Source organism: Leptonotus elevatus, chromosome 11, assembly GCF_054856555.1.
Source record: "Leptonotus elevatus isolate MCC_2025b chromosome 11, RoL_Lele_1.0, whole genome shotgun sequence".
In the NCBI taxonomy this organism is placed as follows: domain Eukaryota; kingdom Metazoa; phylum Chordata; class Actinopteri; order Syngnathiformes; family Syngnathidae; genus Leptonotus; species Leptonotus elevatus.
In genome coordinates this window covers 19,121,747-19,134,154 of record NC_141249.1, presented here as the reverse complement: position 1 = coordinate 19,134,154, position 12,408 = coordinate 19,121,747, and the positions used below count along the sequence as shown (strand labels likewise).

Here is a 12,408-nt window from a genome sequence, read left to right as displayed (position 1 = left end):
TATTTGATATTCTAATTTCTAAAGTACATTTACGCTATTTTTTTCAGAACCCGTATTGGTCAAGCCCCCCTTCAGCACTGGGGGAGAAAAAAAATCCTGGGGGCATCTATGATGAAATTATTATTATTTTTTTTAAGAATATTCAATAATAAAAAAAACCAGACAGTCCTTTTTTTTTTCTCCTACTCTCAGTGAACACATCACGAATGTCTAACTAGGTCACGTGAGACGCTGGTCTAAAAATGCAGTGACGTGAGAGAGTTCCGTCAGTGTGGCGGTGTCTGACATCAGCTGCTCCCAAACCCGACTGTGGGTCGTATCCGAGGCTCGGATGCACGAACCAGACATTTCGGGAGAACATTTTCGTTTTCCTCAGATAGACGCAACCGTGATGAGTCCCTTTGGATTCCATTGTTAGAGGAAATTGCACTGTTATTTCTCTCTCTCTCTCTCTCTCTCTCTCTCTCTCTCTCTCTCTCTCTCTCTCTCTCTCTCCCCCCATCGCTCTATTTTGCGTGCAGGCGAGAATCGTCCGCCACACGCGCCGACCCTGGTCACGCTCCGACTTCTATGTTTTAAAACGAGCCCTCGGAAGGAGTAACTTGGGACAAGAGCAGTAAACAACGGCGAGGAGGATCATTTGTCAAGAAGTGGCGGAGGGGGAAGCTGCGGTGTGCGCTGGAGACCAGAAGAGGGAAGAGAGGAGGAGTTGCTGTTGCTGCTGCAGCAGCAGCAACAACGACGGGGGGGGAGCCTTCGAAAAGCCGCAGGCTTGAATTCAAGACCCTGTGGGGATGGATTGGCCGTGAGCCCTTCAGCCAGTGTCGTAACGCCCGGCAATGTTTTCGGCGTAACGCGAGGACGAGGCGGTGATGTGGACTAAAAGCAAGGCAGCCGATCGCAGCCCGGGCAGGAGCAGTGGCAGCATGAGGAAGAGGAGGGACGCTGCACTGCACATCTCGTGAGTCCTCAACATCCTCATCATTTATTTACCCGCCGTCCCCACCCACTTCTCTCCCCTCCGGCTGTCACACTCAGCCGTCATCCTTTGCGCATGCAGGCGCTCGAGCTCACGCTCGCGCGGTCGAGGCGCTCGACCATTTTGCGTGCATTAGAGCCGGCATTTTTACTGGTTCCCCCCCCCAAAACTACCCCCCCCCCACCCTCCCCGGGGTCAGGTGCTCAAGCAGGTGAGTTGGTTTGGCTTTTCCTCTCGTCATCCTCGCACGAGTATGTCGCCCGTGCAAACTGTGGCAGTTATTCTTAGAGCTCAGTGGTTCTTGAAACCTTGTTGGAGGTACGGAACTCCATGAATTTTCAACGTAAAAAACAAAAAACAAAACATGTTTTTATTTATTTTTATTCAAGGCATAAGGGGTGACTGGTAAACAAAATGAACAGGTAGAGGAAGCTTTTAATCGAATCCGGCCGTCTTCACTTTGAATTAGGAAAGCGTGTTTTTGCATTACTCATCTCCGTGCAGATTAAAGGAACATTTCTGTAGTTTCGCTGGATAGAATTGCTCAAGTTGGCATTGCAAATCATGCAGTCAGGACGCTCACGCTGACTCTGCAACTTCAAAGTAATTCCTGTTTTTTTTTTTTGTTTTTTTTTTTTTTTATGGAACCCAGTGGCAGCTGATACAATAAAATGAAAACAACAGAATTAAACCCTGTGAATTCATATTGCACAATTCGTGCGACCATTTTCTTTTTTTGATCAACAATGAAGAGATTAAAATCATAAAAATCACACGATGTACCATCACAACAGTCACAGGTCAACTACTGACTGCACCAAATTCCCATAAGTTAAGAACCACTACTCTAGCTAGAGAAGCAAGTTTTGGCAGGATCCGTCACCAGCACCAAATGTATTCAGTATTAATTTGCGCAGGGGGGGGGGGGGGGCACTCTGGGCCCTGCCAAGAGGAAAGGCCAGGGAGTATCTGATGCTCTCGGAGGTATTTGGCAACGGCTCACGCAAGGGAAGTGCTGCCAACAGCTGAGCTCGACCATAAAAATGAATGAAAAACTGACTTGAATTGATTCTGCACGCATAGTCGGGCCTTTCAAATGTCTATCAACTCATCGAGAGTCGAATAACGCAACTGTAATTCTTAGCGATGTCAGAAAATCTATCTGAAGGCAAGCTGTGTAGGTTAAGTACGGCCACCGGAGTCAGGGGGCGTCGCCGAAGTAACAGCGGTTAGAACGGTAGTCCCACACCTGAACAAGGCTGGCAGATATTGTAAAGATGGATATGAACTCATTCACTGCCATTGACGGCTATAGACGTCCAAAATTCATTTAAACTATTTCTAATTAGTTTAACATTTTTTTTCCCACTTTTGTTAACAAGAGTATGAAAACCTAGGAAAAAAATTATTGTACATTTAGACCAGATATAAAATTTGTGATTAATCACGAGTTAACTTTTGAAGCCATGCGATTAATCACATTTAAAAATGTATTATTATTATTTATTTCTATTATTTAGTTATATATTTATTAGAAATCTCTGAAGTAGAAGCAGTAGAAAAATGTGATTAATTGCAATTAATTAATATTAATCGTCTGGCTGCAGATATATATATATATATATATATATTAGGGGTGTGGATTGCCCAGTACCTGTCGATTTGATTCGTATCACAATTCATAAGTCACGATTCGATTCGATGCCGATTAATCCCTTTACGAATTTATGAATTGATTATTGTGATTATTTTTTACTCAAATTTAGAAAATACTCATCATTAAACAGGCACACTGTAAGATTTGTATGAAAATGTATTTATTTATCTGAAAATTCAGGCTTATAACTGAGCCGCTGCATTTAACAAACAGGTTGCAGTCTGTTTCGTGTTTGAACAGCACTGAGATCAAATATTAAGGCGTCATGTTCCATTTAATATAACATTCTTCCATGCTTAATGTGTGAATCATAACCCTAAGTAAGACGTTTTGTTGAAGATTCCCATAAAAAAAATTGATGTTTAAAAACCGATTCGGCCGCATATCGAATCGATTCGAGAATTGCGCGCTGCAATATCGCGATATATTGCCGAATCGATTTTTTCTAACACCCCTAATATATATATATATATATATATATATATATATATATATATATATATATATATATATATATATATATATATATATATATATATATATATATATATATATATATATAAATATAAAATTTGGTCGTCCAAAATACCGAATCTCGAGACAAACCAAACCAAAAGCTCCCTTTGCAAGCAGATAAAGTAACTTCTGTTGCGTTGACGTGATGACAGTTGCATGCGTCATTGCGGTTGGTTTTGATCTTGGAACTGATGTTGTGTTCGTTTCTACTTAGGTTGTTCCCGTGTCACACGGCCGCACGCGATGTCAGATGATCAATCTGCAAAATGAAATGAAAACGTTGACGCGAGTTGGTTGACGTGGCTGAGGGACAGCCATGGTCACTTTGATTGAGCCCCTAATTGATTTCACGATATGCGGGCGTAGGGAGTTCATGAAGGTGTTTGGTTTGGAATTGACCTCCTTACATTTTGCGAAAGAACTCTCATCTTTTTTTGTCACTCAAACCAAACATGATTAACTTAGTATATTTTGAGCATTTGATACAGCTCTTTAACAGACGTTCATATTTTCATACACAACCTTGTGAGTTAATCAGTGCAATCAATTGATGCAACCGTGAGACTTGTGCACCTGTCAACAGTTATTTTTGATTCCCTCCTCATTTACAAGCTGCTCAGGCTGGCTCAGGTTTGAAGGCTGCCTTCGAGATCAGGACGGAAGCTTTTGGCAAGTTGTCACCATTTCAGTCTCGTGTTATTTTGTAACCTTTGTAGATTTTGTTTTTTCTTTAGCAGAAGGATAGCAAGAATGTTGTCCACGTAGGAACATAATTGCCATTATGCTTCTCTTGTGACAAAAGATACGACGACGTTTACACAAAGTCAACATAAGAGCTGTCAAAATTAATCGATTAATCGACAAGTAATCGATTATCTACGACGGCGTATTAGGGCCACGTATAAGTATATATATTTTTTAGAGGTCAGGGGCAATATTCCAAGAAAAAAACTCGCCACTTGCCTTTTTGTAAAGTCGCAAATTTGCCACTTTATAAAAAACTAGCATTTTTTTCCACTCAGAAATTATTTTTTATTACATTTTACAAAGAGAGTTTTGAGTACATTTTAAAAAGAAAAGAAAAAGAAGAAGATGCAATGTAAGCGTTGAGGAACAAACTCATGACCTTCAGCTTGGGTGACAGCCACTCTACCACCTGAGCCTTGCCACTCCTTCTGCGTGTTAGTATTTTTGCTGGAATCCTCGTACCTCCATTGGTCTCATTTTGGACACTTTTTTTTTTAATCGTTCTTAATCGAAAGACCCCAATAATCGGATTCGAATCAAATCGTGAGACAGTCAAAGATTCCCACCCCTATTTTTTACATGGCCTTGCAAAATATTGGCAATTAATATTCGGGTTTTAAAAGGGTTTCATGTCAACATACTCGATCTTAAATGTCTCTTGTGAGTATTTGGTGTACGTGGGCATGTACCTGAACGTGATCACCTTCAGCTTGTGGTTGCAGACCGGGCGGCCTGGGCGGTCTCATTTAGACAGGTAGGCAATGTCGATAAGCTTAAGGTGACTGCCGGGAAGAGATTGCGATCGCCGCAGGCTGGCGCCGGCTTGAGCTCCATTGCCTGTGCCGGACCCTGAAAACTCATTCTGACAGCTGCATTTCCTTCCCGGATGTCGCGACTCGACAGGGGGCTGATGACATTGACTCGCCCAAGCGCCGCAGCGTAGCATTAGTCCGCGTCATGTTGAGCAAACCTGCAATTTAGACTTATACCCAAGGCATCGCGCTTTAATGACATGCTCGGATCGGCAGATCATCATGCGCAGCAGACGCGTCGCATCTATTAAGTCCATTACGATTATACTTCCATTTTGACATTCAATTCAATAAGCGTCATTTGATTCATTTGTAAATGTGCTTATTTCTTCTATGCAGAATTGTGACACAGAGCAATTGTCCCTTTCTCCAATAGACCCGCCAGGATTTTGCTCTTCTCGCTAAGCCACATCCCCCGAGTCTGTTACGACGCTGCCATATTGAGGCCTCTTCTCTCTTTTAACATTTTCAATTATGTTATCCCAGAGAGCCATTTACAATTTATAGGCTACACAGAAGTCAACAATTTGGGCCTTTTATCTGAGTGAAATTGCAATAAGAATTGCATTTGGAGTGGCAAAGCAAATTGATCAATATCGGATTGACGCGACGCGAATCGAAAATCGAACTGAACTCTTGTGAATCGAAATCGAATCGATTGAGGAAATTAGAATCGATACCCAGCCCTAATAAATACCCTAAAGTATAATCCCCTGCACAAACAGAATTAGACAATTAGTGCTGTCACTGTCGAATATTTTTAGAATTGATTATTCAATCAATTAATCGACTAATTGCATTCATTTTAATTTTGCATTAAAGTGTATTACAAACCATTTCCCCCCTGATTACTGTTTATTAACCAGTCATTTGTGGTTATTTCGTTCTTCACAATGTGATGTTGATGATGTTGTACTATGATACTGGTTCGGTCATTTGTTTTTTGTAGTAAAAACAGATGTTTGCAAACGTCTTATTTCGATTAAACACAGAACATAATAAGTCTTCTTTCATGAAGGACTACAAAAATCAGTGAACAATTACTGTTGATATGCTGAAATCAGAGGATTTGGACAATTTTAAATGAAAGCATGGCTCCAAACGATTACTCGATTATTAAAGTAGTGGTCGGTTGATTTGATAATCGATTACTTGTCGATTAATCGGTTAATTTTGACAGCTCTAAAGACAACCTCCGTCCAACCTGATCCTAGCGAAAATTAACTAATTCCCTGTCAGCCTCGTAAAAATGGATCTCTGACATCAAAAGAGGAAATGCCAGTAAATGAGTTGTACTGATTTTTGTTTTCTTTTCAGATGATCATTTCCTGAAGGAGGCAAGACAGAGAACATGACCTGCTTGTCTACAATTCCAAAAAGAAATCTGTAAAGTTTCCAGAAGAAACTGTTGCCTTCTCCGCACATTTGACCTCCACCACGTGAACTTGCAAGCAGACCTTGTACTTCATCTGCCAGCTCAAACAACTTTTCCCTTTTTGGCAACCACATGTTTGAGGCGACTGGATGTGACCGCCGCCGCCGCCGCAGCAGCCGCCGCCGCCGCCCATTCTCGAGCAGCAGCCGCAGCTCCCCGCGAGGCCAACCCGCACCATGCAGTGGAGACGGCGTCATTGCTGTCCCATCAAGATGACGTGGACCTCCAAGCGCTCGCTGTTTCGGACCCACGTGGCGGGCCTCCTCTCCCTGGCGCTGCTCTTCACCCTCTTCTCGTTTTTCAGCCGCCAGGACTGGCTGCCGGGCCGCGCGGGGCCGCGGGAAAACCCCTTGGCCTACACTGTCAGGGGTTTCCGCAATCCCAGGGGGGGGGAAGCCAACCAGAGCAGCTCACTTCGGGGTCTTTGGCGGGAGGCGGGCTTGGTGGCGCCGAAGCCTCCGCTCAACCTCAGTTCTCAGCTGGCGGAAGGGGCGGCCGGGGAGGCGGGGCTCGGCGGGGTGGCGGGTGTCCGAATGGGACTCGAAGATTCCATGAGCACCAACAACAGTTTACAGAAGGAGATGGATGTGGGGGGGAAGCTGAGCGCTCAGCCGTACCGCTACATCCTGAACCAGCCTTTCAAGTGCAGCGACAGCACGCCCTTCCTCGTCCTGCTCGTCGCCGCCGAACCGGGCCAGGCGGACGCTCGCAACGCCATCCGGCAGACGTGGGGCAACGACAGCGTGGCCGCGGGCCTGAGCTTCGTGCGTCTCTTCCTGCTCGGCACGGGAAAGAGCTCCGACGCCTTCCTCCAGAGCGCCATCGAGGAGGAGAGCCGCGTTTACCGCGATATCATCCAGCAGGAATATCAGGACACGTATTACAACCTGACCATCAAAACTTTAATGGCCATGAACTGGGTGGCCACGTATTGCCCGCGCGCCTCCTACGTGATGAAGACGGACAGTGACATGTTTGTCAACACCGAGTATCTCATCCAGAAGCTGCTGAAGCCCGAGCTGCCTCCCAAGCAGAGGTACTTCACGGGCTACCTGATGAGAGGCTACGCGCCAAACCGGAATAAGGACAGCAAGTGGTACATGCCGCCAGAGCTGTACCCGAGTGAGCGGTACCCGACCTTCTGCTCCGGCACAGGGTACGTCTTCTCAGGGGACATGGCGGAACTGATCTACCAGGCCTCCCTCGGCATACGCAGGCTTCACCTGGAGGACGTCTACGTGGGAATATGCCTTGCAAAGTTGCGCATCGACCCGACTCCGCCTCCCAACGAGTTTGTCTTTAACCACTGGAGGGTGTCTTATTCCAGTTGCAAGTACAGCCACCTCATCACTTCGCATCAGTTCCACCCAAACGAACTTATCAAGTACTGGAACCACTTGCAGAGTAACAAGCACAATGCCTGCATCAACATGGCCAAGGAGAAGAACGGCCGGTACAGGCAACGGCGCTTCCACGGCGAGCGGCCTCCGTGAGGGCTCGTGGGTTGACGCGTGTGCATTTGGACAGCTGATGGAGGACATTTTGGGGACCTCAGCACAATTCCCGATACGCAGTAAATTATGTGGAGTCGATTTGACTCTCTTTAGAGTGGGACCAAATGGACTCGGTTTTACAGTAATATCGACACTTGGAAGTACGGAAGACGATGAGGGCCAGTGAAGTGGGGGGAAAAAGGGTTCTTTGTTCTTATAATTTTGACTTTAAAGTGAAAACTCTCACTTTAATCTCAGAAGTCTGACTATAAAGTGAGAATTCTGACTTTGTGACATAGAGCTATGAATTGGGGGTGGAGTGAGAGTCAGAATTTTGAGAATAAATTGAGAATTTTCTTTTTAAAGTCAGGATTCTGAGAATAAAGTCAGAATCCTGAGATTGAAGTCAGAATTCTGAGATTAAAGTCAAAATTCTGTGATTTTAAATCAGAATCCTGCCAAAAATCAGAAGTCTGATATTAAGGTCAGAAGTCTCACTTTAAAGTCAGAATTCTGAGATTAAAATCTGAATTTTGAGATTAAAGTCAAAATACTGAGATTAAGGTCAAAATTATCATTTTAAAGTCAGAATTCTGAGAATAAAGTCAGAATTCTGAGATTAAAGTCAAAATTATCACTTTAAAGTCAGATTTCTGAGAATGAAGTCAGAATTATGTGATTAAACTCAGAATTCTGCCAATCTTTTTTTTTCTCTCTTCACTGGCCCTAATACTCTTCCGTATGGAAGACTGTAAAATAAAGAATTGGGGGGGGGGGGGTCTGGATAGAAGTCAATCAAGGGTTGAGGAACAAACTCACGACCTTCATCTTGGGACACAACTGATCTACTCCCTGAGCTACGCAGCTCCTGCTGCGAGTTAGTATATCGCTCGTGTCAGCTGGAACCTTCCTAAATCCAAGACCAATTGTTTTTGGTCTCTTGGATATAAGCAAAATGTAGGAGGGGCATAGCTCAGGTGGTCGTGTGGCAGTCTCCCAAACTGAAGGCCGTGAGTTCGTTCCTCAACCCTTGAGTGACTTTAATTGTATTTATTTATTTATTTTCAATTCTTAATTTTACTATCTTCCAAGTGTATGTATTACTCTAAAAACGGAGTCTATTTGGTCCCACTCTAGGGTCAAATTTACTCTACAGAATCTACTGTGTAGGAAAAGCACATTGTTTTTGGTATTGTGTACAGTTGATGTTTCAAACCATTTTTTTGGGGGGGGGGGAGAGAAATGTCAAGTATTGTATACATGTACTTCTACAAGGTGCAATGGCAGACGCTTCCGTGATATGGCGCATGGGCCCTGATGGTGCACGCTGGAGGTGGGGATGGAAAGGCTCAACGTTAGAAGAGTATTCCACACAGATCAATCTAATAAAAAAAAAAGTGTTTACACAGACAAAGGGAAATGTATATGTATTTTGTTGAGAGTTATACTACCTAAATGAATGAAAATATATCTTTGGCATTGACCACTCCTTCTGACCTCTTTCTGTCCGTCAGTGTTTACTTTCCAGTTTCATCACAAGTTCGAAAGGTTTATCTGCCATATCCTGTATTTTATCTAAAAAATAAATAAACATGAAAGCACACAAAATGACTGCGCTTGGATTTTATTTTATTTTTAAGCTTTACATTGAATACACTTGAGCCAATGGGTAACGTAGAGACGGGCACCCGTTCGCATTCGTATTGGCACTGTCGCAGAGCGGGAACTGAACCAACGCGACATGAGCAGCTAAGGTTCATTCTGTTATCACATTTGAGTAGCTTCGTTTGAAGATAGAGAGAGATAAATAATAGCCAAGGTGCTCTGAACATCCCTCTTTGAATTGTAACATCAAATGCTTTCTTTTAATAGAGTGATATAAATATCAGCCATCTCTTTTTCTGTGCAGCACAGGCTAATTTGGAATTGTGCCATATTGCTTTAGAGTGGGTTAAAAAAAAAAGAAGTTCTGTTGTTTTTTGTGATATAAAAAATATAGACCAAGATAAATTAACGAAGCTGATAACTTTTTTTCACCACAAATATGACCTACCTGCGCAACTCAATTAAAACGGGATGAAAAAAAAACGGAGATAACATGGTTGCTCAAGATTTACAAAAATATCCATATATCTACTTTATGCTGTTCAGGGTCATGGGAGCCGAAGTTTATCCCAACTGATATCAGGCAAAAGGCAGACATCATGGATATGTCACCGGTCAATTACAAGGCACATTTGTGTTTAGATGGACCACTTTTTTTTTCTTTTCTTTTTCTTTCTTTACATTTTGACCAAATGGGAGCACACGCCTGCACAGAACTCAGGTGAGTATACCAACAGTGACTCAAACAACTAACCCATGATAAAAAAAAATAATAATAATAATATATCTTTTTTTTATGTTAAAAAGGTGGGTGTTAGATTAGAAGAAAAACAACAACTCAAAACATCCCAAGTTCTGGTCAATTATGCATAATGTGAGGCTCTTATCTCAAGGCTGAGTAATGAACAATAAATTAAACATTAAGGTCATTGTCTGTAGGTCGTATACAATATTCTGCTGAAAATCACACCTTTGAGTTTTTAATGAAATTCAAGGCTGGCAGTGTTGTCTCAGCAACCAAACAAAAGCATCTGTAGTGATGACAATGAATGGCATGATGAGTCCATTGATCAAACTGGCTTTCATCTTGTTTTGGAAATGAGCTCTTTCTGTGTTTGATGGTGACAAAAATAACACATACAAGCGCTTACAAGTCCAGTAGGGTGGGCCATGTCCTCCATGGAGTAGCTAGCTAGCTGGCTAGCTAGTGAGCTAGCTAACCACTGCTGATCTGAATACATGACTGGATAGCACGCCCGTGCTAGCCGTTGAAGCGACAGGGTGGCCATCTTGCTCCTCCCATCTCACGGAGCAGATTCCTGTATAAACTATACGGTATACGTATAGATTAGTTATTATAAGGCCGGGGCTGTGGGGGTTGTGGCGGGTAGCCACTATTTTTTAGCAAGTAAAAAAAATAAGTGGACGGTATGTGCTGCTTGGAAGACCCCCCTTTTTCTTTTATTGCTCAGTTCCTTAGACCCCAATATTAGATTAAGCAGAGGCACCTTTTTTTGAATTACAGTTATAATTATTTTTATTATTTTATTTTATTTTATTTTATTTTACAGGTTTCCTCCTGTAAACATCATTAAGCATATATTTTATACATGTATTGAAGGCAAGTTGTAAAATTTCTGAAGTTCACTTGTTTATGTTTAACAAATTTAAAACATCATAAATCAAGCCTTTTCTACTAAGTACTGTTTCAAATGTTCTCCAATTTCAATATTGTAAATGTATAGGATCGTATGCCGAAAACGTTTCTTGGGAGGAGTAATATGGCTGCCTCGCGTCTTCAAAAGTCTTGGCCTATCAGCTATCCAGTCATATAGTCAGATCAGTGTAGCTAACCCGTTAGCTAGCTAGCCCGTTAGCTAGCTAACTATTTAGCTATCTGTTTTGGGACCTAACATTACTGGACAGGACCATTACTTTGATGAATTTCTCCCCTTGAGACTTTTAAAAGTAGTCATGTTTTCATAGAGGCATCTTTACAAAAGAAAAGAAGTTGGGAGAGATGTGTGAGGATCTATAAAAAAAATATCACAAATGAAGAAATGGATTAGTTGTAAAACTGCAGGCAAAGAGACACTCGCGGACATAGCTATGCCATCAGATTCATGTTGCCATTATCAGACATCATCAGAAGCAAAAATAATGCACTGATTGAAAATTTATTTTTATTTGTATTTTTATTTTTTTAATCATTTGTGTTACACATAAAAAATAATGTGAATGATTTGTGCAGAGTAGGCACACACCAATATCAAGTCAAAGTCAACAAACTGGGTACACCGTGCACGGGCACTTTAAATGTTTGCCTTTCGAATAACAAACCAATTGTCAAGGTCGGTCCAAATAACTTTCTCAAAGCTCATTTGATTCTGCATGGTGCAAATCTACCCAGGTTTTCATCACCCGCCATTAGCAATGATAAAAGTCACGGCTGAAAGAGAGAGGATATTGGGAACAAGAGTAGGTATCATTCATGCATGTCGTACGCAATCAGACTGCTAGATTACCTCCATCCGGCTGCACTCGGCCCTTCTACAAATAATGAAAACTGGCGAGACCAAAAAGGGGTGAGAAGAATAACCCGAGCACCAAAAGTCAGCGCTCTGCTTGCATCGGTGAAAATAAGTAGTCAGGGAGAGTAGAAAAGCAGATATATCTGGGAAAAAAAGAGAAGGTTGAGGAGGTCAGAGAGGGGGCGGGGTGCGGGGGCAGGGGGGGGGTTGTTGATGAATGAATGGGAAAGGAGCAGTGACTGATCTGTATTGAAAAGCTGTGCTGCTGTAAACGCAGAATGAAAAGCTAGCAGTGGAAATGGATTGAGATGTCTGTCGTGATGGAGTGAAGGCGGTGATCAAACTCACTGTTCTTGAGAAATCCGAGAGGAGAACATACACTTCAGGACCAGACAAATTTCTTGACCTTTCCATAACAGCCGTGCTTGTAGCCTGACGACAAATAGCTCTCCTTGCCGATGAACGATGAACCTTAATGGAAGTTCGAGGTGAAATATAAAAGAATGTGACGCGGGGAAAGGATACGGTTCCTTTCTTGCCGCAGCCATTAGAACATTTCTGCAGCAGGGAAATAAATGTTTCAAAGTCTTGTGAGTATGATAATGGATGCTGCCTTACAAGAAGCAACAAGGG

The 12,408-nt window shown here is 42.6% G+C and overlaps 1 protein-coding gene across 1 annotated transcript; it reads left to right on the top strand.

The window, feature by feature from the left end:
* The first annotated feature begins 233 nt into the window (after nucleotides 1–233).
* b3galt2 (UDP-Gal:betaGlcNAc beta 1,3-galactosyltransferase, polypeptide 2) lies at nucleotides 234–8,401 on the top strand. Its single transcript, XM_086089718.1, has 2 exons — nucleotides 234–961; nucleotides 6,029–8,401. The coding sequence occupies exon 2, from the start codon at nucleotides 6,323–6,325 to the stop codon at nucleotides 7,637–7,639; it is 1,317 nt and encodes a 438-aa protein (XP_085945844.1). The 5' UTR covers nucleotides 234–961; nucleotides 6,029–6,322; the 3' UTR covers nucleotides 7,640–8,401.
* The last annotated feature ends 4,007 nt before the right edge of the window (nucleotides 8,402–12,408 follow it).